This window comes from Rhinoderma darwinii, chromosome 2 (genome assembly GCF_050947455.1).
Source record: "Rhinoderma darwinii isolate aRhiDar2 chromosome 2, aRhiDar2.hap1, whole genome shotgun sequence".
NCBI lineage: Eukaryota > Metazoa > Chordata > Amphibia > Anura > Rhinodermatidae > Rhinoderma > Rhinoderma darwinii.
The window spans coordinates 107,576,884-107,604,210 of NC_134688.1; the positions used below are offsets into that span (position 1 = coordinate 107,576,884).

Here is a 27,327-nt window from a genome sequence, read left to right on the forward strand (position 1 = left end):
CAAGGGCGGGAGCTAGAACCATCAGGCCAGGCTGTTATAGGTTCACCCTCTCCTCAGCCTGCAAGCCTGAGTGGTAACAGATTGCGTCACTCTAGCGGACCTTGGAGCTGATGCAGGCTGATTAACCCCGGGCGTCGACACAGAACCTGTGTCTGGCAAACCCTTTACAACATGAAAACATTTTTACAACTATGGGCCCCATGAAGGGATTGGGTTCGGTGCACCTCCAATGTCCTTAGCATAATTCCTTCCTTGCATTTGTAGCTTGTTATTTGCTCATTCCTGCACTGGTTTTTCTTTTTATTTTGTACTGTATTAGCTTTCCTCACCTGATATATAGGTAACTGTGGTTTATGATCATTCACTTATAGGTGATGCATGCATAATATTGAGTACCTCTATTTTGTTTCTTGTTTCTGTACTGCAAGTTCTATCACACGACACGAAGAATGACATTCCTGTACTTTCTGTGATGCATTTCTGTTGTACTGTATTCTCTATACCTTGTGATCACAGAATTTAACATCACATGTGTGAATTTTATTGCTCAGTTGCGATTTTGTATTTCTTACTTAAAAATAAAGATTTTACATAAATAAACAGAAGAGCAGTTTTTTTGAAGACTTCTTGTATCGTTTTTGTTTTTTTTACTACAAACAGTTCTCTTTATCTGGTCTGATTATACAAAACGAGTGCATAACTATATTTATATACAATAGAAACAAAATGATAAATATGGATATATAATTAAAGTTATATACTCATTTTCTACTAGTTGACTGGATGAAAAGCATAGTCATAAGAATAAAGCAATACAAGAAATGTTTCAAAAATAAAATAACTGCTTTGGCCATCTTTTTATTTTTCATTCGGCATTGGCGCCCGGAATAGATCCTGCCTTTCCTTCCTTCTCCACCATTATGACGAAACACAAACGGAATTCTACACCCCCTCCTTCCCCGTGTTTTCCAGGATTGGAAGCAACCTACAGCTATATTATACACAAAACTTTTAATAGTATTGTGGCTAATAGCACAACCGATTAAGTTGGGCCTCTTTCCTGTTGTCCTATCCTAATAGGTGGGAACACACTGTATGACAATGTATAATATGAAGTGGATCGCCACAGTTTTTTTCTTTTCTTTGCAGCAAGTCAACCTTGAATTCTTCATCGTGTTCCTCAAACCATTCCAGAAGAATTTCTGCAGTGTGGTAGGGTGCATTATCCTGCTGAGGGTTGTACATGTCAAAGCAAAATCCACATGAATGCCAGAACCCAAGGTTTTCCAGCAGAACATTGCACAGCGCATCACACTGCCTGTGCAGCTTGCCTTTTTCCCATAGTGCATCCTGGTGCCATATCTTTCCTAGGTAAATGATGCACACGTACCTGGCTGTAAATTAAAACGTGAATCAGACAAGCCACCTTCTTCCATTGCTCAATGGTCCAGTTCTGATACTTTCAGGTGCTTTCGATGGTGGATAGGGTTCAGCATGGCCGTTCTGACCAGTCTCTGGCTACGTAGAGCCAAAAGTAGCAAGCTGCTATGCACTGTGTGTTCGACACTTTTCTATCATAGACCGGATTAAAGCGACCGTCCAGTCAAAAACATAAAATTAACTATAAACTGCAATATTACGTTCCTGGCTTCGTTTGGCCTCATTCTACTTAATTTTTTTTTATTTTAGCACAAGGCCTCAACATAACAAAATGTGAAAAAATTTAAAAGGTCTGAGGACTTTCTGAATGAGATATATGTGTATATATATATATATATATATATATATATATATATTATATATATATACTACCGTTCAAAAGTTTAGGGTCACTTAGAAATTTCCTTATTTTTGAAAAAAAAGCACAGTTTTTTTCAATTAAGATAACATTAAATTAATAAACAATACACTCTATACATTGTTAATGTGCTAAATGACTATTCTAGCTGCAAACGTCTTGGTTTTTAATGCAATATCTACATAGGTGTATAGAGGCCCATTTCCAGCAACCATCACTCCAGTGTTCTAATGGTACATTGTGTTTTCTAACTGTGTTAGAAGGCTAATAGATGATTAGAAAACACTTGAAAACCCTTGTGCAATTATGTTAGCACCGCTGTAAACAGTTTTGCTGTTTAGAGGAGCTATAAAACTGACCTTCCTTTGAGCTAGTTGAGAATCTGGAGCATTACATTTGTGGGTTCGATTAAACTCTCAAAATGGCTAGAAAAAGAGAGCTTCCATGTGAAACTCGACAGTCTATTCTTGTTCTTAGAAATGAAGGCTATTCAATGCGAGAAATTGCCAAGAAACTGAAGATTTCCTACAACGGTGTGTACTACTCCCTTCAGAGGACAGCGCACATAGGCTCTAACCAGAGTAGAAAGAGAAGTGGGAGGCCCCGCTGCACAACTGAGCAACAAGACAAGTACATTAGAGTCTCTAGTTTGAGAAATAGATGCCTCACAGGTCCTTAACTGGCAGCTTCATTAAATAGTACCCGCAAAACGACAGTGTCAACGTCTACAGTGAAGAGGCGACTCCGGGATGCTGGCCTTCAGGGCAGAGTGGCAAAGAAAAAGCCATATCTGAGACTGGCTAATAAAAGGAAAAGATTAATATGGGCAAAAGCACACAGACATTGGACAGAGGAAGATTGGAAAAAAGTGTTATGGACAGACGAATTGAAGTTTGAGGTGTTTGGATCACACAGAAGAACATTTGTGAGACGCAGAACAACTGAAAAGATGCTGGAAGAGTGCCTGACACCATCTGTCATGCATGGTGGAGGTAATGTGATGGTCTGGGGTTGCTTTGGTGCTGCTAAAGTGGGAGATTTGTACAAGGTAAAAGGGATTTTGAATAAGGAAGGCTATCACTCCATTTTGCAATGCCATGCCATACCCTGTGGACAGCGCTTGATTGGAGCCAATTTCATCCTACAACAGGACAATGGCCCAAAGCACACCTCAAAATTATGCAAGAACTATTTAGGGAAGAAGCAGGCAGCTGGTATTCTATCTGTAATGGAGTGGCCAGCGCAGTCACCAGATCTCAATCCCATAGAGCGGTTGGGGGAGCAGCTTGACCGTATGGTACGCAAGAAGTGCCCATCAAGCCAATCCAACTTGTGGGAGGGGCTTCTGGAAGCATGGGGTGACATTTCTCCCGATTACCTCAGCAAATTAACAGCTAGAATGCCAAAGGTCTGCAATGCTGTAATTGCTGCAAATGGAGTATTCTTTGACGAAAGCAAAGTTTGAAGGAGAAAATTATTATTTCAAATAAAAATCATTATTTCTAACCTTGTCAATGTCTTGACTACATTTTCTAGTCATTTTGCAACTCATTTGATAAATATAAGTGTGAGTTTTCATGGAAAACACAAAATTGTCTGGGTGACCCCAAACTTTTGAACGGTAGTGTATATATATATATACACACGGTGGATGTCGGGAAGAGGTTAATGAACAGCTTTATTTGAGTATTTTTGTTTAAATTAAAATGTTATAGAGATGTACAGTATATGAGTCATTTGGGATACACTCCAAGTTTTGAGTAAAATAAACATTTGTAAAAGCTGCGCCAAAACCTTCTCCGTGTAAATATAGACTGAACAATTGCTCAATGTGATATCAAAAGGTAAAGTCCACTACTTATTTCCTCAGTTTACTAAGGCATATCAGGTCAGCTCTAACTATATAAAAATATTCAGTGTCAAGAAACCATTTTGTCTGAAATTGGACTAGAAAGGTAAGGCATAATCTTTCCTAAATACCCATAGTTCTCAATTGTATGGCTGGAATAGTTAGTATTCATCAATAACAACACTGTATAGCATAGAAAGTACAAAAGTAAAATTAAAAAAAAGTCTGAGGTGAGAAATGTCATAATTTGGAGTGCATATATTTATACCATATGCATAAAATCCTGTTGTTCTGACATGTTGGTTGTTTTACACAAATACATAAAATGTTTTAAAAATGTAAAAGCCGTAAGTGGTCTCATGTTCAACATATTATACCATTTATTTATATACATATACATATATATATATATATATATATATATATATATATATATATTTCAAAATCCACTTTCGCTTATTTGAAACATTTTCTATAGAGAACCCTTTCAGTAAAACGCCATAATAAACATATATTAACATAAGTAACGAGCTTTTGGAATGTTGTATGGATTTAATAATGCATTATAGAGTAACAATAGTGTAGATTATAACATTTCTTACAGTAGGAATAATATTAGATTGTCTTATAGCTGGCCATAATAGAATCGATCATTAGAGTTCTATTTTGAGAAATGGAAAAGTTACACATATTACATGATGTATTAGTCTCTAAACCACACATAGCTTGTACAACATAGAAGTGTAGCTAAGTCAATATCTTGGCCAGGTCCACAAGACATGTATGTATAGCCATAATTTGAGGGATATTTAGAAGGATTGTCCCTTTTTTTTTTTTTTACTTTTATAACTTGTTGATCAGGGTGGTATTGAAAATAGCCCATAGACCATGTTCACTACTTCTTATACCTCCACTGAAGTCTATGGAGAGGGACCACATATGCTTGTTCTGCTCCCCAGCCAAGGATGGGGACTAAGGGCCCCTCGCAATGGTGGGAATAACAGAGGTCAGACCTCCAGCTAACTTTTATAACCTGTCTGATTTGTTCACATGCAAGTTGCTACCTTAGAACCATTATTTATAATTATTTATAATGTGGTCACTGCATAGGTTTCGATCACTCACTCTTGGTAATAACTCTTTTCCTCTTCATCCTACGATAGCAATATTGAATATTTGCCATGCCCATTCTCCATACTCGGAAAAGCCCACCTAGCTCAAATAACAGAGTTCATAATTAATTAAATTAGGCTTCTCCTCATTACATAAAAATAACTACACACACCAACTGGTGTTTTTTACTGTCGTGATTCTTCAAATTGTGAATTTCTATCAAGCCTACTTATAGAGCACTAAGCCAGGGTTTGAGTCCATAGTTACAGGTTATTGTGCTTTGTGTGTGCGTGTGCGTGCGTGCGTGTGTGTGTGTGTACCTGTTGTCCAGTGGTCCCTATTTGTGATTGGCTGTGCCAATGGTCAGGTGATTGTTAGCTCCAACCCTTTCAATATAAACTGCTCAGTTTAGCTAAAATGACACATTTTGTGCTTGGGCAGCGCGGCTGCTTGTCTGCAGCGGTACCAGCATCTTAAAGGAGTCTCCCCCGTTTTCATTATGCTTTTCCTTATACTTGTTCTTCTGTTTTAAATATGTAGCCCTTCCGTGAGAGGTGGAAAGAGAAGAGGAAGATATGTGATGTATGTTCACATACAAAAAACGCTCTGGGAGTAAGAAGTCCAGCTGAAAACTTTGTCATAAATGCATACAGCCATTGAAAGAAGATTACACCTGACATCTGCGAGGATTGTTGTTTTCGTCAGTAGGAAGCATTATTTAAAGAGGCTCTGTCACCAGATTCTCAAATCCCTATCTCCTATTGCATGTGATCCGCGCTGCAATGTAGATAACAGTAACGTTTTGTTTTTTTTAAAACGTTCATTTTTGGCCAAGTTATGAGCTATTTTATATATATGCAAATGAGCTTTGAAATGGACAATTGGGCGTTTTTTTTTTCGTTATGTCCAACTGGGAGTGTATTGTGTTTTTAACTGGGTGTGTTTACGTGTATGACGCTGACCAATCAGTGACCTGTCAGCGTCATACACTCCTCTCCATTCATTTACACAGCAGCAATGTGCAGCCACATACACAGAGATTAACGTTAATCAAGTGTCCTGATAATGAATACACATGACCATCCAGCCTGGACGTCATGTGTATTCAGAATCCTGACACTTCTGACTCTTTTCTTTGAGATTTCCAGCAAGGGAAACGAAATCTCGTTTACCTCCGTAATCTCGCGAGATAACGCGTGGTTTGCTGGAATCTCACAAAAAAGGTATAGAAACGAATTAATTAAGGCAGTGAAAAAGATATTAGAGATCAAGAAAAATGCAATGTCACAGCAAGGTCATGATAGTCTGTTTTATTTTCCGCAAAGAGTTCTCCCGTCTTAAACACGTCTGAACACTATTCTTGAAAAATAATGGTAAAGGCAAGCAAAAAATATTGATTTGGGAGCAACATTTAAAACCCTTCATAAATTAGTCTGCCGACTTTGATAAATGGGAAAATCCTGCCAAAATGGATCCAGCCGTGGACAAACTGTCATGTAAATCGTTCTTTCCTGATAATGATTCATTGTTTCCTAAAGATCCAATAGCCTGCATATCAAGGGAGTTTATGTTAATTGTGCAGTTTTGTTTAAAGCTTCTAAACATTTGCGAATTTGGCTCAGCCAGCTGGGAAGGGACATACAAGAATTTGTCCCCAGAGAAAAACTTATAGAACATCTAACATCCTCTAAAGTTACCCCCTGAATTCTTATGTGACTTTACTTTGGATAGTCTCAGAATATCATCTAAAAATATGGTGGTTGCTAATTCTATTCATAGATCTATCTGGTTAAAACCGTGGGGTTGTGACACTTCTTCGAAAAATTATTTTTGGTTTTTGTCATTTCAACCTGGCCATCTTTTTGGTTCACAAGTAGACAACATTTTGGAGGTTTATAAGGATGAAAAGGGACATTTCTTTCCGTCTGTTCAAAAAAAGCCCAGATTTCGTTCCTTCAGAAATCAAAGAAGAGCATCTAGTTTTAGAAGATTTTCCCATGACAGACTAGAGATAAGAAATAGAAATCGTATGATTACCAAAGAAAGAAAGCCTCCTACCTAAAATAATCCCAAAACCGAGTTATGATGTCAGGCAGTATCTTCTGGTTGAGGAAGTTTAAAACTGTTTTCCGGAGACAAATTGGTTCTTAATGTAATAAATGTCAGCTACTCTCTGAAGTTTCATTATATTTGACAGAAAAGATTTCTGCTGAATGACCAGGAAGATTATTGTGTTCATTTTCTCCTGACAGAATTCCTATACAATGGTGCGCCAGAACTCGTACCACAAGAAGAAAAAAGTCTAGGAATGTAGTCACAAGTCTCTCCAGTGCCCAAGCCGGTAGCAGACTGACATCTCATTATATATTTAAGATTCCTCAATTGGCATTTTTAAAGAAAAAATGCAAGAAGGAAATTGTCAAATCCGCTCACTCAATGATCCAACCAAGAGACTATATGTCATGTCTGAATTTGAAAAAGATTCATATCTACCTATTCCTATTCAACCGTCATCAAGAAAATATTTGAGACGTCCGGTTCCGGCGCGCACATGACCAGACGCGAGTAGAGAGAGCTCCGCTCACCCGACTCAACCGGGTCCCAAGGCTGTGACTTCCGACCACAGACTACGTGTAATGACGGGGGGTAGGGAAACGGACAAGTGAGCCCTAGTCTACCCGCCACTCTGCCCCTGCCTACTTGCAACGACCCGCCCTAGGCGACGGGGTACAACTGGGCGGCGGTCCCTGCGCTCAGTAAGTGCACGACAAACACGACAAACATACAAGGGAATACAAGCAAGGGAAAGGGGCAGTTGCCCACGGCAACACCGTGAGCAACCAGAGTGGTGAACGAGCCGAGTCAAGCCAGGAGTGTGCGAGGTACCAAACGAAGAGCAGAAGAGTAGTCAGTAAGCCAGGGTCTGTATGGAGCAGGATCAAAATAGAAGGAGCTGTAGCTGGGCCAGGAAACCACACGAAAAGAATCACAAGCACCGAGGGACAGGAAGGGCAGGCTTAAATAGACCGAGGGCGGGAGCTAGCTGAGTCTGGCCAGGTTGCGATAGGCTCTCCCACTCCTAAGCCTGCCAGCCTGAGTGGTGGAAGCTGGAGTCAGTCTCAGGGATGTAGATTCAGGTGCTGACTGATTAATTATGGGAGTTAACCCCGAAGCTGTGCCTGGCAGATCCTTTACACTACTGATCGATAACCTTACTTACCGGCTTCTCTCCGGCGTATAGAGAGATTCCTGGGGAAAACCGGGACCCCAGGCATCACTTTGCAGGCCCTGTAGTCCGAAGACACGCTGCCGTTGGGGAATATGTCGCCTGAGCCAGCCAGGAACACGAGGAGTACGAGCTCCCGCTCAGCATCGCAACCTCCTCTGGTGCAGCCAGCAGTGGAAGAAGGTGAGCCTGACGCTCTCCTCCATAACATGGACATTTCTTACAAAACCTTGGCCATAGAAGTGGCTAAACTTATTGCCCCAGATATTACAGCTTCTTTGGAAGCGACAGTGTCGAAGCTGTTACATCAATTACAATCTGATGTCTCGGTTCATACGGAACGTATTACAAACTTGGAGCAACGTCTCAGTTTAATGGAAGATGAGTTGGCGGGAACACAGGCGGAGGTGCAGAGGGTGCTTGCCTCTAATCTCCAGCTTGTAGATAAAGTGAATGACCTAGAGAATCGCTCGAGAAGGAGCAATCTGCGCATTATTGGTCTCCCAGAATCTATACCTGCAGGACAGTTGCTAAAGTTGTGTGCTATGGAATTGCCTCAGGCGCTAGGCTTGCCTACCCCGCTGATAGCGGAGGGAGCTCATAGAGTGGGACTGATGAGGGGTTCTACCCAAGATGATGCTCCAGCAAGACCGCGGCCGGTTATTGTAAAGTATTTGGACTATGTGAATAAAACAAATGTGCTACAGCCTATCGACGATCCTCGGCACAAGTGAGAATACGAGGCCACAGAATCTTAATGTTTGGAGATTACTCTGCTGATGTTACGCGCAAGTGGCGTGCTTTTAGCACGGTCTGTTCTCTCTCAGTCCAGAAACGCGTTCGTTTTTCTTTAATGTTCCCCGCCATTCTCAAGGTTTTTGAACCAGGTGGTGGGTGGATTCGTTTTCTACTCCGGGGGAGGCGGCTAAATTTGTGGAAAGTTTGTCCCGAGCCAATAATGGCGATCTTCAGTCACACAGAGATGGACTGCCTCACAGTGGTCGTTCCAGACACAGGAGTTCCAGGAGGGGCCTTACTTCTTCTTCCCCGGACTGAAGGGAGATGTCCAGATGGTGACGGAGGGGGACTCATGCCATTTCAAGTTTCACATTGCTTGATTCAAAATTGTCCTACTTACCTGTGTTTCTGTTGATAATGTTTATTGGATACATGGGTAGGGGACTCACCATTTATTGAGGGTCTTGAGGGAATTTATGCAAAGAGTCGGGTAGAAGTGTACGGATTTGCTGTTACTTCCAAGGTATACAGGAAGTTCATGTTCTATCGAAGTTGTCATAGTGGTGGAATGTGCAGAGATTCCACGCTTATATGTGCGAAAAAAGAGAAGTCTGTAACTAGTAATGATCTGCTGTTAGGGTTTCAGTCTTGTTTTGTGTTCATTGAGGGGGGAGGGGTGGGGGGAATTGTCTCGGTGGTTGAGGTCTGCTTTGCCATTTCTGTGGGATGCCAATTAGATCCTTTTTGGGATTTGACTGACATTACATGAAAACAATAATCTGGAATGTGAAGGGGCTGCAGTCCCCGTATAAACGCATTATGGTTCTTCGTCATCTGAAAAAGCTGAAAGCTGATTTAGCGATTTTGCAGGAAACTCATCTGCTAGAGGGTGATTTCCAGAGAATGCGAAAACTATGGGTGGGTACAGTATTGGGTTATCCAGCAGTTAATGGCAAGGTAGGCGTCTTACTCCTAATACACAAAAAGCTGTATTGTTCTGTGGTTTTCTCTGTGCAGGATACAGGGGGCAGATATTTGCATGTGATTTTGGACGGCGCAATGGGCAGATTGAGCTTGTACTGTATATATGCACTGAATGATAATAACCAGGCCTTTTTTCAATTTATGGAAGGTAAACTTTTAGCGGACAAAGAACCTCAGATTCTTTTGGGGGGGACCTTAACTTCGTTTTATGCACAAGGGAGGACAGGTGACTGGGGGATGGCAGGGTACTAGCTGAAATATCACATGATAGGGTTCTGGCTCCATTACTGTCTTCCACGGGTATGGTGGATGTATGGAGAACTCAATTCCCTTTGGGTAGAGAATACACACATTTTTCCCATGCACATACAGCATGGTCTCGTATTGACTATTTTGTGGCTTCTCCGGTGCTCCTCCCTAGGATCCTTAGTGCTTAGATAGAGGACTTGGTGATTTCAGATGATGCAACGGTCTCTCTGATCTTGTCAGATACATTTAAACAGGGATCGGACATCTTGTGGAGATTTCCTTCTTTCTTGGCGAATGATGAATCCTTTCAATCGTGCTTGAAGGGATGGTTATTGGAATATAGCCAGGAGAATCAGGCTCATAAAGATGACAGTCATTTGTTTTGGGATGCTGCTAAGGCAGTGTTGAGGGGGAAGATTATTTCCTTTGTGGCGTCGCTTAAACGAAAGACCAATACGTTTTATAATGACTCTAGTAATACTCTTCGCATGAAATATACAGCGTACATGGCAAACCCCACATTAGCGCTTAGAGCTGACTGGCTTACAGCCAAAGCTGACTTTGAAATGTGGCTAGATATAAAGGAAAGATTTCAGAGAGAACAAACAACTGCACATTTTTTTTAGATATGCCAATAAAACGGGTTCACTTTTGGCCAGATTGGCGAAAGGACAATTTCGCCCGACTCATATAGGGGGTTTGAGAGATGGGAAAGGTGATTTGCAGAAAGATCCAAAGCTAGTCAATGATATCCTGGGTGATTACTACACTGCTCTATATGCACGAGATACTTCGAATATGGAGGAGGGTAGGACGTTTTTGGACTCTTTAACGTTACCTTCACTCTCGGACTCCGATAGGGTTTCGTTAAATGCTTTGATCACGGAACAAGAGATACTATCAATCATTAAATCATTGTCGAATAACAAAGCGCCAGGGCCAGATGGATTTTCTAGTGACTTTTATAAGATTATGAGGGAAGAAGTCACGCCCATTTTATTGCCGGTTTATAACTATATGCTCCTAAATAAGGAATTCCTGATATCGGGAAATGTAGCATATATTAAGGTTCTGTATAAGGAAGGAAATAATCCGACTAACCCGGGATCGTATCGCCCAATATCTTTGATAAATCAGGATGATAAAATATTGTCGAAAATATTGGCCGATAGGTTGGCTCAGTTTCTTCCAGATCTGATTGGGCCACACCAAGTGGGTTTTATTAAAGGGAGATCAGCAGTAAAAAACATACGTACGGTTCTGGCGGTACAAGATGCGTTAAAGTCTAATAACATTGCGGGATATGATTCGCCAGCACTTTTGAAGTTAGACGCTGAAAAGGCCTTTGATAATGTGCACTGGGACTGGCTTGGTCTAGTTTTGGATCGTTTTGGGATTCAGGGATTGTTCAGGAATTATCTAGAAGCGCTATATTTCGACCCTCAAGCCAGGGTGTTTACCACAGGTTTTCTTTCAGCACCGATTCACTTACAGAAGGGAACGAGGCAGGGCTGTCCCCTTTCTCCATTGTTGTTCGACTTGGCCTTGGAACCATTGGCAAGACACTTTCTGTCCTCCAATGATTTTGAGGGGATAATGGTTGGTAGTCAGGAAATTAAATTGACTTGCTTTGCTGACGATCTTTTGTTATTTTTGGGGTCGCCTGGGGATCATTTGGGGGGGGGGGGTGCTGGAGAAGCTACATTATTTTGGGTCGTTCTCAGGTTATAAAGTCAATGCGATAAAGAGTCAACTACTTTACTTGACGGAATCAAGAGCGAGACCACCTTTACACATGGCAGTGGATATAACCAGATGTTATATAACATACCTGGGGATTAAAATAGGCAAATTCCCCTCTTCATTGTATAAACTCAATTATTTACCCTTGTTTGAAAAAATTCATAAGGAGTTGCACCGATGGTCGTCACTGCCGTTGTCATTGTTTGGGAGAGCTGCCCTGCTGAAAATGATAAGTTTTGCTGGCCTTCTTTATCCCATGCAAACTATACCCATATTGATCAAACATCTAGATAACCAAAAATTACAGTCTGCATTTTTACAATTCTTGAGGCAGAAGAAAAGGCCGCCGATTGCATATAAAAAATTGGCACTGCCCAAGTGCGACGTTGCTATACAGTTACCACTTATCCGTTATTATAACCTATCAGCACTCTGTAGACACATAGGAGATTGGCTGCATAATACTAACTTGTACTCTAATGTTCAGCTGGAACAGAATCTGGCAGGATCGGTTCCTTTGTCAGCCTTATTGCACCTGTCGTATGCTCAGCTTCCTAGTACTGTTAAGTCTAGTTTACTGCTTAGAGATACTATAAGTGCTTGGAAGGCGATACGGAAGTTATATGGTCTTCCTTATAGTCTTTCTAAATTTTGGCCGCTTTGGGATAATACTATGTTTCCACAGGGGAGTCAGAATAAATTCTTTTCTCAGTGGAGATCTGAGGGGATCACTGTTCTAGGTCAACTCATGAATGTTGAGGAGGGGAGATGGCTTACATGGCAGGAGTTCTCTAGTAAATATAATTTGGGTGATAACCAGTATTTGCAGTATGCTCAAGTGACAGAGTTATGCAAAACCAAAGTCTGCAATACTGCTGCGGTGGAGATACGGGGGAGCATTTGATGGGACGGTGCCACAGGGCGCTATGGGAAGAAATCTAGCAAGTCTATATGGCAAGCTCAGAAATGTTCATCTCAATTCCTTTTAGTACTTCTTGTTTTCGGACTTGGGAGGTGGAGCTAGATGACCCTGAACTCTCAAGTAAAATTCTGGAGGGATGGGAGAAAGTGAGGAAGGTCATGGTAAATGAGCAGTGGCGGGAGATGCACTTTCGACTTATGCATAGAGCAGCATATGCCTTTAATTTATCTTATAGGGACGCTCCAGCACACTATCTACGTAATTGTCCTAAATGTGACCTATACAAAGCTGATCTGTTTCATGGAATGTGGCTTTGCCCACAAATAAGGGCCTTTTGGGACATTGCGCTACAATTTATTAAAAACACTTGGGATGAAGAGGTGCCCGCAAGTCCGCAGGCGGTGCTGTTTCACTATATACCTTTAGCTTTTGATGGGGCGGGACCACCTTTATTAGCTAGGAAGGTGATTCATATTGCTTTGTTTGCTATTAAGAAGTGCATCTTGCGCCACTGGTTACAGGCCTCTGTTCCGAAGATTGCGGAGGTATCGACTACTTTCAAAACTTTATTGGGATATGATAAAATGGACCTAGAATGACACAAAGAAAAGTCTACAGAGCAGTTCTTCAAAACTTGGCGTACATTTATTAAAAAGCATTATTCTACAGTTGAGATTGGTGTTTTCATGCGAACATTTCAATACACATATTGGTATAATTTACAGTGTCCGGGGCACTCTAGGCATGTTACAGGCTAGTTAGGAGAATGACCACCGAGATGGAGGAGTTTGGGGGGGGGAAGGATGTTGGGCTTTGTTTTGAATTATTCATTGCCTTATGACATGCTAATGACAAGTAAAATGTAAAATTATTTTGGAGTTGGAACACACTGTTATTTGATTTTTATCGTAACGTATGTGTTGCACACATTTTGCACCTGTATGTGTTCTGACTTTGAATAAAAATATATTTGAAAAAAAATAATATTTGAGAATAGCCTACAGAGAAAAACTTCACGTACTCCATCTTCATTTCAAAGCATTGCCGTTTGGCCTTTCCCCCTCTCCAAGGGTATTCACAAAGACTGTGATAGTACTGGCTACTTCTCTTCGTCTTCAGGGGATCCACTTAGACCTGGACCTGGATGACAGTTTTTTCAAAGCCTCCTCCAAAGAGTTGCTGATTCTGGATGTCAAGAACGTTGTGGAATGTTTGTCAAGTCACGTTTTTTTAATAAATTGGAAAAAGTTAAATCTTGTTCCAGGACAGCGGAAAAAAATTCTTGGTCTGATTTTGGATTCTCAAGTGATGACATTGTTTACTACAAGAGAAAATTCTCAAGATCCATCATCAAGTATTTCATTTGAGAAGCACCTGAGGGCTGCCATTTAAACAGCCATGAGTGTGGTGGGTTCCTTGAGCGTCACCATAGTGGTGGTGACTTTCAGAAGTCTTTAAAGCGGCTCTGTCACCAGATTTTGCAACCCCTATCTGCTATTGCAGCAGATCGGCGCTGCAATGTAGATTACAGTAACGTTTTTATTTTTAAAAAACGAGGATTTTTGGCCAAGTTATGACCATTTTTGTATTTATGCAAATGAGGCTTGCAAAAGTACAACTGGGCGTGTTTAAAGTAAAAGTACAACTGGGCGTGTATTATGTGCGTACATCGGGGCGTGTTTACTACTTTTACTAGCTGGGCTTTCTGACGAGAAGTATCATCCACTTCTCTTCAGAACGCCCAGCTTCTGGCAGTGCAGACACAGCCGTGTTCTCGAGAGATCACGCTGTGACGTCACTTCCCCAGGTCCTGCATCGTGTCAGACGAGCGAGGACACATCGGCACCAGAGGCTACAGATGATTCTGCAGCAGCATCGGCGTTTGCAGGTAAATCGATGTAGCTACTTACCTGCAAACGCTGATGCTGCTGCAGAATCAACTGTAGCCTTTGGTGCCGATGTGGCCGACACGATGCAGGACCTGTGGCAGGAAGTGAGTGACGTCACAGCGTCAAACAACACAGTGTTATTAGCCTGGGAATGTACTAAACCAGTGGCCCCCTCCCACCCGTGTAATGCCAGGCTGCTGCGGCCTTGTATCGGGCTGGTTATAAAAAAGGGGGGGACACCCACGTCGTTTTTTTTTTAAATTTAACAATAGACGTTGGGTCCCCCACATTTTTAATAACCAGCCATATACAAGGCCGCAGCAGCCTGGCATTACACGGGTGGGAGGGGGCCACTGGTTTAGTACATTCCCAGGCTAAAAACACTGTGTTGTTTGTGGCTGGTTATGATAAATTTGGTGGAACCCCATGTCTTTTTAATAAAAAGAATAAATAAATAATAAAAAAAAAATGACGTTGGGTCCCCCCCCATTTTTATAACCAGCCAGATACAACACAGCAGCAGCAGCCTAGCATTACAAGGGTGGGAAGGTCCACTGTTTTTGGCCCTTCCCAGCCTCGTAATACCAGCCAGCGGCCACCCCAGAGCCCGACCATCACAACAGATGGTCGGGTACTGGATCGTACCCAGCTCTTCCCGGCACCCCTGGTGGTGGTGGGTACCGGGGTAATAATGGTGTTTAGTGTTAGCCTCTGTAACGGCTAACACTAAGCCTCCCCTTAGTAATGGACCTTGTCACTCAGACAGCGGCCATTACTAAAGTGGTAGTAATAAAATTTGAAAAGAAAAGACAAAGATATAGATAAAATATTTTATTGAAATAAAGCACCCCCAACACAACCCTCATTAACCATCTTATTGATGAAAAAAAAGCATCATCTAAGTAGTCCTCGAAACCGACGTAGTCCAAACACCAAACCTGTAAAAAAAAATAAAAAATGAAATAAAACATGTCGTAGCCTTAGTTTCAGTTTCATGTGTGATACTGACTGTTATACCATGTATAGAAGCCTGCCGCAAAGTTGGCTTAGATACAGGGCGCCAGCAGACAGTATCATACATGGCCATACAGACATTTATACCATCAAACATACATACATGCAAACATACATATATACATACAAGCAAGCACATATATACATGCAAACATACATACTTGCATGCAACCATACATACAAACATGCACATATATACATACATGACAACATACATGCAAACATGCATACATGCAAACATACATACATGAAAACATACATACATGCAAACATACATGCATGAAAACATACATGCACATATACACATACATGCACATACAAACATGACAACATACATATATGACAACATACATGCAAACATACATGCAAACATACATACATACTTGAAAACATACATACATGCACATATACACATACAAACATGACAACATACATACAAGCAAACATACATACATACAAGCAAACATACATACAAGCAAACATACATACAAGCAAACATACATACAAGCAAACATACATACATGCAAACATACATACATGCAAACATACATACTTGCATGCAACCATACATACAAACATGCACATATATACATACATGAAAACATACATACATGAAAACATACATACATTCAAACATACATGCACATATACACATACAAACATGCCAACATACATACAAGAAAACATACATACATGCAAATATACAAACATACATGCAAACATACATGCATACATACATGCAAACATACAGTGAAGGAAATAAGTATTTGATCCCTTGCTGATTTTTTAAGTTTGCCCACTGTCAAAGACATGAACAGTCTAGAATTTTTAGGCTAGGTTAATTTTACCGGTGAGAGATAGATTATATAAAAATAAAAAAATAAATAAAATCACATTGTCAAAATTATATATATTTATTTGCATTGTGCACAGAGAAATAAGTATTTTATCCCTTTGGCAAACAAGACTTAATACTTGGTGGCAAAACCCTTGTTGGCAAGCACAGCAGTCAGATGTTTTTTGTAGTTGATGATGAGATTTGCACACATGTTAGATGGAATTTTGGCCCACTCCTCTTTGCAGATCATCTGTAAATCATTAAGATTTCGAGGCTGTCGCTTGGCAACTCGGATCTTCAGCACCCTCCATAAGTTTTCAATGGGATTAAGGTCTGGAGACTGGCTACGCCACTCCATGACCTAAATGTGCTTCTTTTTGAGCCACTCCTTTGTTGCCTTGGCTGTATGTTTCGGGTCATTGTCGTGCTGGAAGATCCAGCCACGAGCCATTTTTAATGTCCTGGTGGAGGGAAGGAGGTTGTCACTCAGGATTTGACGGTACATGGCTCCATCCATTCTCCCATTGATGCGGTGAAGTAGTCCTGTGCCCTTAGCAGAGAAACACCCCCAAAACATAATGTTTCCACCTCCATTCTTGACAGTGGGGACGGTGTTCTTTGGGTCATAGGCAGCATTTCTCTTCCTCCAAACACGGCGAGTTGAGTTAATGCCAAAGAGCTCAATTTTAGTCTCATCTGACCACAGCACCTTCTCCCAATCACTCTCAGAATCATCCAGATGTTCATTTGCAAACTTCAGACGGGCCTGTACATGTGCGTTCTTGAGCAGGGCACTGCAGGATTTGAATCCATTACGGCGTAATGTGTTACCAATGGTTTTCTTGGTGACTGTGGTCCCAGCTGCCTTGAGATCATTAACAAGTTCCCCCCATGTAGTTTTCGGCTGAGCTCTCACCTTCCTCAGGATCAAGGATACCCCACCAGGTGAGATTTTGCATGGAGCCCCAGATCGATGTCGATTGACAGTCATTTTGTATGTCTTCCATTTTCTTACTATTGCAACAACAGTTGTCTCCTTCTCACCCAGCGTCTTACTTATGGTTTTGTAGCCCATTCCAGCCTTGTGCAGGTCTATGATCTTGTCCCTGACATCCTTAGAAAGATCTTTGGTCTTGCCCATGTTGTAGAGGTTAGAGTCAGACTGATTCATTGAGTCTGTGGACAGGAGTCTTTTATACAGGTGACCATGTAAGACAGCTGTCTTTAATGCAGGCACCAAGTTGATTTGGAGCGTGTAACTGGTCTGGAGGAGGCTGAACTCTTAATGGTTGGTCGGGGATCAAATACTTATTTCTCTGTGCACAATGCAAATAAATATATATAATTTTGACTATGTGATTTTCTTTTTTTTTTTTTATATAATCTATCTCTCACTGGTAAAATTAACCTAGCCTAAAAATTCTAGACCGTTCATGACTTTGACAGTGGGCAAACTTACAAAATCAGCAAGGGATCAAATACTTATTTCCTTCACTGTACATGCATACATACATGCAAACATACATACATGAAAACATACATACATGCACATATACACATACAAACATGACAACATACATACATACATACATGACGACATACATACAAGAAAACATACATACATACATACATACATACATACAGGGCCGCCATCAGGGGGGTATTAGGGGTACTACTGTAGGGGGCCCGGCCAAACTTAATTGAAAGGGGGGCCCGGCAACTTCCGCGACTTGCTTTTGGTAGAAAAAAACAGGCCCCTGCAATGGGGCCTGTTCTTTACACCAAAGCAATGTCGTGAGCTGCAGGCCCCCCTCTCGTCAAACACCGCCATGAGCTGCGGGCCCCCCTCTCATCTAACACCGCCGCGAAACACCGCGCGCGACCGCGCGCGAACGACCGCAAGCGCGCACCGGCCGCTCATTACCGCAAACGCGCGCTCACGCGCGAACCACCGGGCAAGCCGGAAAGCAACCCGCTCGTGCCCGCCGCCAAGAGGGATGCGGTGCGCACGCACCAAAAATACAGCGACCAATCAACTGGGAAGAACAGCCAGGACAGCGGCGCACAGTCTAATTACCTGCTGGCCCGCCTCCGACTCCGCCTCAGACTCCGCCTCCTCCTCCTCGTCCTCCTCCTCGGCCTCCTCGTCCAGCGCCTCCTCGTCCGACTCCTCCTTCTCCAGAGCGTAGCTGCGTAAGGAGAGGGGGAGGAGTCCAGTTCTTGCGCGGCGGCAGGAGTTCTTCGATCCCCGCCATTTTCTGGAGGCTGGAGGTGAAGGACGACATCTGGACCAAAGACATCGCCTGACGAGGACTGGAGTGGGAGCAGCTCTTCTGACACAGTGAGTAAAATGTCTCAAAGTGCTGTTTATGTATGGCCCTGTTCACACAGAGTATTTTGCAGGCCGAAAAAATCTGCCTCAAAATTCCTTAAAGAATTTTGAGGCAGATTTTAACCTGCCCACATTATCGTGCCACGTTTTTTGCTGCGTTTTTTGCCTGCGGCGATTGAGGACAGCAGATAAAAAACGCAGCGAAAAATTCATTTTCTGCCTCCCATTGATTTCGATAGGAGGTCAGAGGCGGAACCGTGGCAAGAAAGGACGTGCTGCTTTTTCTTTTTTCCGCGACTGGCTCCCATTGATTTCAGATTAAATCAATGGGAGGCGGTTTTGGAAGTTGTTTGGTGCTGATTCTGACGCAGTGTCCGAGTCAATATCAAGGCCCAAAAACTCTGTGAACTGGGCCTTATTGTTAGGGCTTATTCAGACGAACGTGTAATACGTCCGTGCAACGCGCGTGATTTTCACGCGCCTCGCACGGACCTATGTTACTCTATGGGGCCGTTCAGACTGTCAGTGATTTTCACGCAGCGTGTGTCCGCTGCGTAAAACTCACGACATGTCCGATATTTGTGCATTGTTCGCGCATCACGCACCCATTGAAGTCAATGGGTGCATGAAAATCACGCCCAGCACTTCCGCAGCAGTATAAACTATGAATGAAAACAGAAAAGCACCACGTGCTACAAACATACAAACAGAGTGTCATAATGATGGCGGCTGCGCGAAAATCACGCAGCCGCGCATCATACGCTGCTGACACACGGAGCTGTTATGGACCTTTTGCATGGGCAAAACGCCACGTTTTTGCACACGCAAAAAGCACACGCTCGTGTAAATCCGGCCTTAGGGTAGGAACACACTAGGCATGAACACTCCGGATTTTATGCAACACATTTTATTGTGGAAAATCCACAGCGTAATACAGTCGCAGCAGAGTGGATGAGATTTGAACAAATCTCATCCACACGCTGCAAAAAAAATGGACCTGCAGTGTGGCTTTTCAAGCCGCAGCATGTCAATTTATTCTGTTGAATCGCTGCTCCTCTGTTGCGGAAATGCTGCGGTTCTGCCACAAAAATCACACATGAGAAAAAAAAAAAGGTACTTTTTTACATTTATAAAAAAGTTTAGACTTACCCCGGCCGTAGTCCTGGTGACGCGATCCTCTATTCTTAGCGCAGCCCGACCTCCTGTCATGACGTTTCATACCATGTGACTGCTGCAGCGGTCACATGGTCTACAGCGTCATCCCAGGAGGCGGGGCTACGTTCAGAAGAGAGAGATGCGTCACCAGGACTACGGCCGGGGCAAGTCTAAACTTTTGTTTCCCTGCAGGATTCCCGCAGCGGACATGCCTCACGAAATCTGCGCCACTATTTGGTGCGGTTTTGCTGGCAGAATTCCCTGCGGCTACCGGGGCGGATAAGCTGTGTAGTTTTACTCAGCATATCCGCCTAGTGTGTCCCTTATGATGTCGCTCCTGGAGCTGCTGCCGGTCTCTAAATAGGAAATTGGTCCAGTAGAATTTGGAATTATTTTTTTTGTGAACCAGCTTAAAAAAAATACAAAACTTTTGTGTTAGGGCCTGTTCACATCACCGCTCGCTTCCGCTCCGGGGTTCCGTCTGAGGTTTCTGTCGGGTGAACCCCGCAACGGAAAGTGAAAGTGACAGCACAGCTTCCGTTTCAGTCACCATTGATCTCAATGGTGACGGAAACATCGCTAATGGTTTTCGTTCGTCACCATTCCGGCAGGTTTTCGGACGGAATCAATAGCGGAGTCGACTAATAATTCCAAATTCTACTGGACCAATTTCCTATTTAGAGACCGGCAGCAGCTCCAGGAGCGACATCATAAGGGACACACTAGGCGGATATTCTGAGTAAAACTACACAGCTTATCCGCCCCAGTAGCCGCAGGGAATTCCGACAGCAAAACCGCACCAAATAGTGACGCAGGTTTCGTGACGCATGTCCGCTGCGGGAATCCTGCAGGGAAAAAAAAGTTTAGACTTACCCCGGCCGTAGTCCTGGTGACGCATCTCTCTCTTCTGAACGTAGCCCCGCCTCCTGGGATGACGCTGTAGACCATGTGACCGCTGCAGCAGTCACATGGTATGAAACGTCATGACAGGAGGCCGGGCTGCGCTAAGAATAGAGGATCGCGTCACCAGGACTACGGCCGGGGTATGTCTAAACTTTTTTATAAATTTAAAAAAGTGCCTTTTTTTTTTCACATGTGTGATTTTTGCGGCAGAACCGCAGCATTTCCACAACAGAGGAGCAGCGATCCCACAGAATAAATTGACACGCTGCGGCTTAAAAAGCCAAAAGCCACACTGCAGGTCCATTATTTTTGCAGCGTGTGGATGAGATTTGTTCAAATCTCATCCGCTCTGCTGCGACTGTAATACGCTGCGGATTTTCCACAATAAAATGTGTTGCATAAAATCCGCAGCGTTCATGCCTAGTGTGTTCCTACCCTAAGGCCGGATTTACACGAGCAAGTGCTTTTTGCGTGCGGAAAATGTGGCGTTTTGCGCATGCAAAACGTCCATAACAGCTCCGTGTGTCAGCAGCGTATGATGCGCGGCTGCGTGATTTTCGCGCAGCCGCCATCATTATGACACTCTGTTTGTATGTTTGTAGCACGTGGTGCTTTTCTGTTTTTATTCATAGGTTATACTGCTGCGGAAGTGCTGGGCGTGATTTTCATGCACCCATTGACTTCAATGGGTGCGTGATGCGCGAACAATGCACAAATATCGGAAATGTCGTGAGTTTTACGCAGCGGACACACGCTACGTGAAAATCACTGACAGTCTGAACGGCCCCATAGAGTAACATAGGTCCGTGCGAGGTGCATGAAAATCACTGACAGTATGAACGGCCCCATAGAGTAACATAGGTCCATGCGAGGTGCATGAACATCACGCACGTTGCACGGACGTATTACACGTTCGTCTGAATAAGCCCTAACAATAAGGCCCAGTTCACAGAGTTTTTGGGCCTTGATATTGACTCGGACACTGCGTCAGAATCAGCACCAAAGAACTTCCAAAACCGCCTCCCATTGATTTAATCTGAAATCAATGGGAGTGAGTCGCGGAAAAAAGAAAAAGCAGCACGTCCTTTCTTGCCGCGGTTCCGCCTCTGACCTCCCATCGAAATCAATGGGAGGCAGAAAATGCATTTTTCCCTGCGTTTTTTGTCTGCTGTCCTCAATCGCCGCGGGCAAAAAACACGGCAAGATAGTGTGGGCAGGTCAAAATCTGCCTCAAAATTCGGTGCGCGGTTCCAGGCGGTCGCGGGTGCGCATGTGCGGGATTTTGCGGGTGAGCGCAATCGGTCGCACGGGCGGCAGTGTTTGACGGCCCCCATGACGACCCCCATGCTACCCAGGGCCGCCATCAGGGGGGTATTATGGGTACTGATGTGAGAGGCCCGGCCAAACCTAATTGAAAGGGGGGCCCGCAGCTCACGACATTCTTTTGGTGAAAAAAATAAGCCCCATTGCAGGGGCCTGGTTTTTTTTCTACCAAAGGCATGTCGCGGCAGTTGCCGGGCCCCCCTTTAAATTAGGTTTGGCCGGGCCTCTCACATCAGTACCCATAATACCCCCCCTGATGGCGGCCCTGGGTACCATGATATAGTGCTGGACGGAGTACCGTTAACAGGCGGTGCCACGGTAGGGGGGCTCAGAAAATTTAGCTGTAGGGGGCCCTGAAATTCCTGATGGCGGCCCTGCCTACATACATGCACATATACACATACATACATGACAACATACATACATCACAACATACCTGCATGCACATATACACATACATACATACATACATGACAACATACATACACAAATAAACTCACCTAAGACGTTCCCACGAAGAGCTGAACGGTCCCGTCACTTTTCTTCTTACTGCTCCCATTCACAATAACATAGCGGTGGGCGCAGATGACGTAATCACGTGGGCCTGATATGATTACGTCATCTGCACCACACCGCACTGTTACTATGAAGGCTAGCGGCGCCAAGAAGAAGGAAGATGGCAAGTGACGGGACCATTCAGAGCGCCGTTAGAACGTCTTAGGTGAGTTTATTTTTTTTATATATTTTTAGTTGTTCGCCGGGTGCTAATGCAGCACCGGTGCGGCGGATACACAAATTACATGTAGTGACAGGGGGGGGGAGAGAGAAGTTGTTTGCCGAAACGGGGTGAATGTAGTGTAGTGTAGTGTAGTGTAGGGTTGATGACATTCACGGTAAGTTCGTCTCAATCAGGCTTACCATGCTCGCTTGAGAAACATTCTCCCGATGTTGCTAGAACTACAGTATCTAGCAACGTCGGGAGCGCGCACACTGCAGAGCAGAGCGGCTTGATTGACATCGAGCCGCTCACGCCCCTTTTTAGAAAAGATAACCAGCACTTGCTGAGTTATCAAGTGTAAAAAAAAAGGCACTTAGGAAATGAATTTGTAAAATTTTTTAACAGCAAATGTTTTCAAATTAATTTCCTGCTTAGAATGTCTAAAAAAATAAATTTGAGTCAACTTGGGACAACCCCTTTAATTCCCTCTCAGCACGTGCTACAGAACAAGAGTGTGGCAATCCAAATGGACAAATTTGCAGCTGTTTACTACGTGAACAAACAGGGAGGTACCAAGAGTCCGGTCCTGCAGAAAGAATGCAATTTGTAAATGTGGTGGGGGAAGCAAATTTATAAGACATCAAAGGAATTCCCATCAAGGGCAAATTTTAAATTCAAGTAGATCTCCTCAGACGCAAAAGGCTGGTGCCCGGGGTATTGGAGCTGAATTTACAGCTGAACAAGATGTGTGGATTTCCAGAAATGGATGGAATGCTTGCTAGAATCGCAAACTTTCCTGGATATGTTCTCTGAAAAAAGCAGGATTGACCGCATATTCTGAATGTCTTCTCCTTCAACTGGAGAGGCAGATTTCTATCCCCGCCGTACAAATTATCCCCAGAATTCTTTGGAAAGCCAAGCTATAACAGCCAAAGCTAATTATAATAACTCCATTTTGGCCCAGACGGGCCTGGTCTCCCATGCTGTTGCAACTCTTGAGAGGCGAAATCTGGAGACTTTCATTGGTTCAAGATCTGCTGATGTAACAAGATTGTCTCGATCCTCATCTAGAAACGCTCCAGTCAACCAGACTATGCTAGCCTCCAGAAAACCATCAACCAATAGGATTTATGTTAATATCTAGAAAACGTCTTCTAGCTTGTGTTTAGTGTCTAATCCATGTTTTAGATTTTCTTCAAGAAGGATTTAAAAAGGGCTTACAGGGAACCTGTCACCAGCATTTCACCTATTAAACCAGCAATACCTGGTGGAAGTGGGTCAAAAATAATTTTTATGTAACCTATAATTATCTTCTAAGTAGGCTCTGTACCTTTTAGTATTCAGCTGTATGCTATTGAGCATAAGAGTCACATCTTCATTTGAAAAGAGTCATATCTTCATTCCTCAAGCCTTTCAGAGTTAACCCCGCCTCCTTACTTTTGATTGACCGCTCCTCGCCTGCCCCAAGCACACACAAAATCCCACGCTTGCGCATCGATGTCCTGTTCTAGTGCATGCGCACGATTGGACACAATAGCAGTGCATGCACAGTAACCAGATTGAGGCCAGGATGAAAAAGGGAAGGGCGTCGGACCATATATGGCGGGCGCAACTTCTGCGCATGTAACTCTGCTGGTACTACGAGCTGAATGCTTCTTTTATTTTGTGAGGAATGGGATTACGGTATGTATGTGCAAGCTTTTGTGGCTTTGAAGGCCTGAGCGAACAACATACTTGGCTTGTTGCCATACTTGAAAAAATGTATCCTCCATTTAGCTAGGGTGGTTTTGGACCTTTGAGAGAATTGCATTAATTCTGTTCAGAGCATCTCTAGAGGCATTTATAAAGTACATCTGAAAGTAGAGTCTAGAGCAATTCTATAGAGAGCATGCCCAGTATGATGACCATAAATAATTGTGTAAGGTATTAATTACTTTTTCTGTTTTCCATTTTTTTTAAAGAAATACAGACATACCACTTCCATCATGTGGCTCCTTGTGTTGATGCTGTTGGGCTTGCTATTTGTATACAGATGGTACAGACAGAGTCAGATACTGGAGAATATCTCAGATAAATATGTGTTCATTACCGGATGTGACACTGGATTTGGAAACCTGCTGGCAAAGCAACTGCACAAACGTGGAATGAAGGTTCTAGCAGCTTGTCTGACAGAGAAGGGGGCTGAGAACCTGAAGAAGGAGACCTCTAGTAGACTACAAACTATAATACTAGATGTTTCTGATGGCAAAAATGTAAGCTCTGCAGTTGAGTGGGTGTCTTCTGTTGTCGGAGACAGAGGTGAGTATTATAAAGCCCTGGATATTTACTGCTTTTGGAACATTTATTTCCAAACATTATTTGTTATGTTTGTCAAAAGTAGATGTTAAGATAAAAGTGGCAATATGAATATTATATATATCACATTGATAAAATACCTATAAAAATGTTATGTATGAAGCAGCATCAAAGGTAATTCCCTCTTTTTCATCTCAGACATCTTTTCCCCAAAATACTACTAGATGATTATGGACATGGAGAAAATTGTTAAAAAGACTACAAATTCTGTTAAATCAAAATTAATAGCTTAGGGGATATGAAGCCTATGTAAAGGTATGTTCACACAGGGTGGTTAAGCTGCGTAAAAGTACACAGCATATCCGCCCTCGTCCCCGCAGGAAATTCTGTCCAAAAAAAACGCAACAAATTGTGGTGCAGTTTTTCGGCCGGAATGTACGCTGCGGAAAACCGCAGGTAAAAAAATAAGAGCCCATACGTACCCGTAGTCATGGCGACGCATCCGTCTGGCGTCCTGCAGCCCGGCCTCCTAGGATGACGTTTCATACCATGTGACCGATGCAGCCTGTGATTAGCTAAAACACCGAAAAAGGCCATACTTACAAATGGACACAGCCAGGTCAGAAACGCTGATGAAGGAGAGTGAGCAGGTGCTTTAAATAATAATAGCCACTCCCACTAGTCATGAGGGGAGTGGTGTGTGGTGCATAGGATGTGTAGTAAGAAATAATAAATGAATAGTGTATGTGCAGGTGTAATAATATAAGTGAAATATAGGGGGCAGTAATGAGTAAAGTGCCTCAATAAAAATAAATGAATAATGGGGTGCAAGTGTGTGAAACATGGAGGGATAGTGTGTAAGTCATGAGGCACAACGTGTATAGCCAGGTAGGAGCCTATTTGTGACGCCTTGATAATTCATAGAGCTGGCTACCCTGCTTGCTAAGCCAAACAACAACACACCATGCTCTCCCAGCATCAAAGACCCGGCTGTGTCCAAAAGAAGCAAATATAAGTAATAATGAAAAATACCTGGGGTATTAGTGATCAGCGTTTCTGACCTGGCTGTGTCCATTTGTAAGTATGGCCTTTTTCGGTGTTTTTGTATATACAGTGAAGAAATAAGTATTTGATCCCTTGCTGATTTTGTAAGTTTGCCCACTGTCAAAGACATGAACAGTCTAGAATTTTTAGGCTAGGTTAATTTTACCAGTGAAAGATAGATTATATAAAAAAAAAAAAAAGAAAATCACATAGTCAAAATTATATATAATTATTTGCATTGTGCACAGAGAAATAAGTATTTGATCCCCTACCAACCATTAAGAGTTCAGCCTCCTCCAGGTGAGTTACACGCTCCAAATCAACTTGGTGCCTGCATTAAAGACAGCTGTCTTAAATGGTCACCTGTATAGAAGACTCCTGTCCACAGACTCAATTAATCAGTCTGACTCTAACCTCTACAACATGGGCAAGACCAAAGAGCTTTCTAAGGATGTCAGGAACAAGATCATAGACCTGCACAAGGCTGGAATGGGCTACAAAACCATAAGTAAGACGCTGGGTGAGAAGGAGACAACTGTTGGTGTAATAGTAAGAAAATGGAAGACATACAAAATGACTGTCAATCTACATCGATCTGGGGCTCCATGCAAAATCTCACCTCGTGGGGTATCCTTGATCCTGAGGAAGGTGAGAGCTCAGCCGAAAACTACACGGGAGGAACTTGTTAATGATCTCAAGGCAGCTGGGACCACAGTCATCAAGAAAACCATTGGTAACACATTACGACGTAATGGATTAAAATCCTGCAGTGCTCGCAAGGTCCCCCTGCTCAAGAAGGCACATGTACAGGCCCGTCTGAAGTTTGCAAATGAACATCTGGATGATTCTGAGAGTAATTGGGAGAAGGTGCTGTGGTCAGATGAGACTAAAATTTAGCTCTTTGGCATTAACTCAAGTCGCCGTGTTTGGAGGAAGAGAAATGCTGCCTATGACCCAAAGAACACCGTCCCCACTGTCAAGCATGGAGGTGGGAACATTATGTTTTGGGGGTGTTTCTCTGCTAAGGGCACAGGACTACTTCACCGCATCAATGGGAGAATGGATGGAGCCATGTACCGTCAAATCCTGAGTGACAACCTCCTTCCCTCCACCAGGACATTAAAAATGGCTCGTGGCTGGGTCTTCCAGCACGACAATGACCAAAAACATACAGCCAAGGCAACAAAGGAGTGG

At 43.0% G+C, this 27,327-nt stretch overlaps 2 protein-coding genes across 6 annotated transcripts in view; both read left to right on the forward strand.

The window, feature by feature from the left end:
• The window catches only part of NACA (nascent polypeptide associated complex subunit alpha), a 495,234-nt gene that overhangs the window by 49,842 nt on the left and 418,065 nt on the right, over positions 1-27,327 (forward strand). The gene's annotated exons all lie outside the window — the stretch shown is intronic.
• LOC142742376 (retinol dehydrogenase 7-like) overlaps positions 3,675-27,327 on the forward strand; it is a 54,188-nt gene continuing 30,535 nt past the window's right edge. For both annotated transcript variants that reach the window (XR_012881365.1, XM_075852022.1), the window contains exons 1-2: positions 3,675-3,753; positions 24,756-25,092. Coding sequence is in view for 1 of the 2 variants with exons in the window: in XM_075852022.1 (XP_075708137.1) it covers positions 24,780-25,092 (313 nt within the window). In the remaining variant the exon portion in view is untranslated. The remainder of the gene's footprint in view (positions 3,754-24,755; positions 25,093-27,327) is intronic.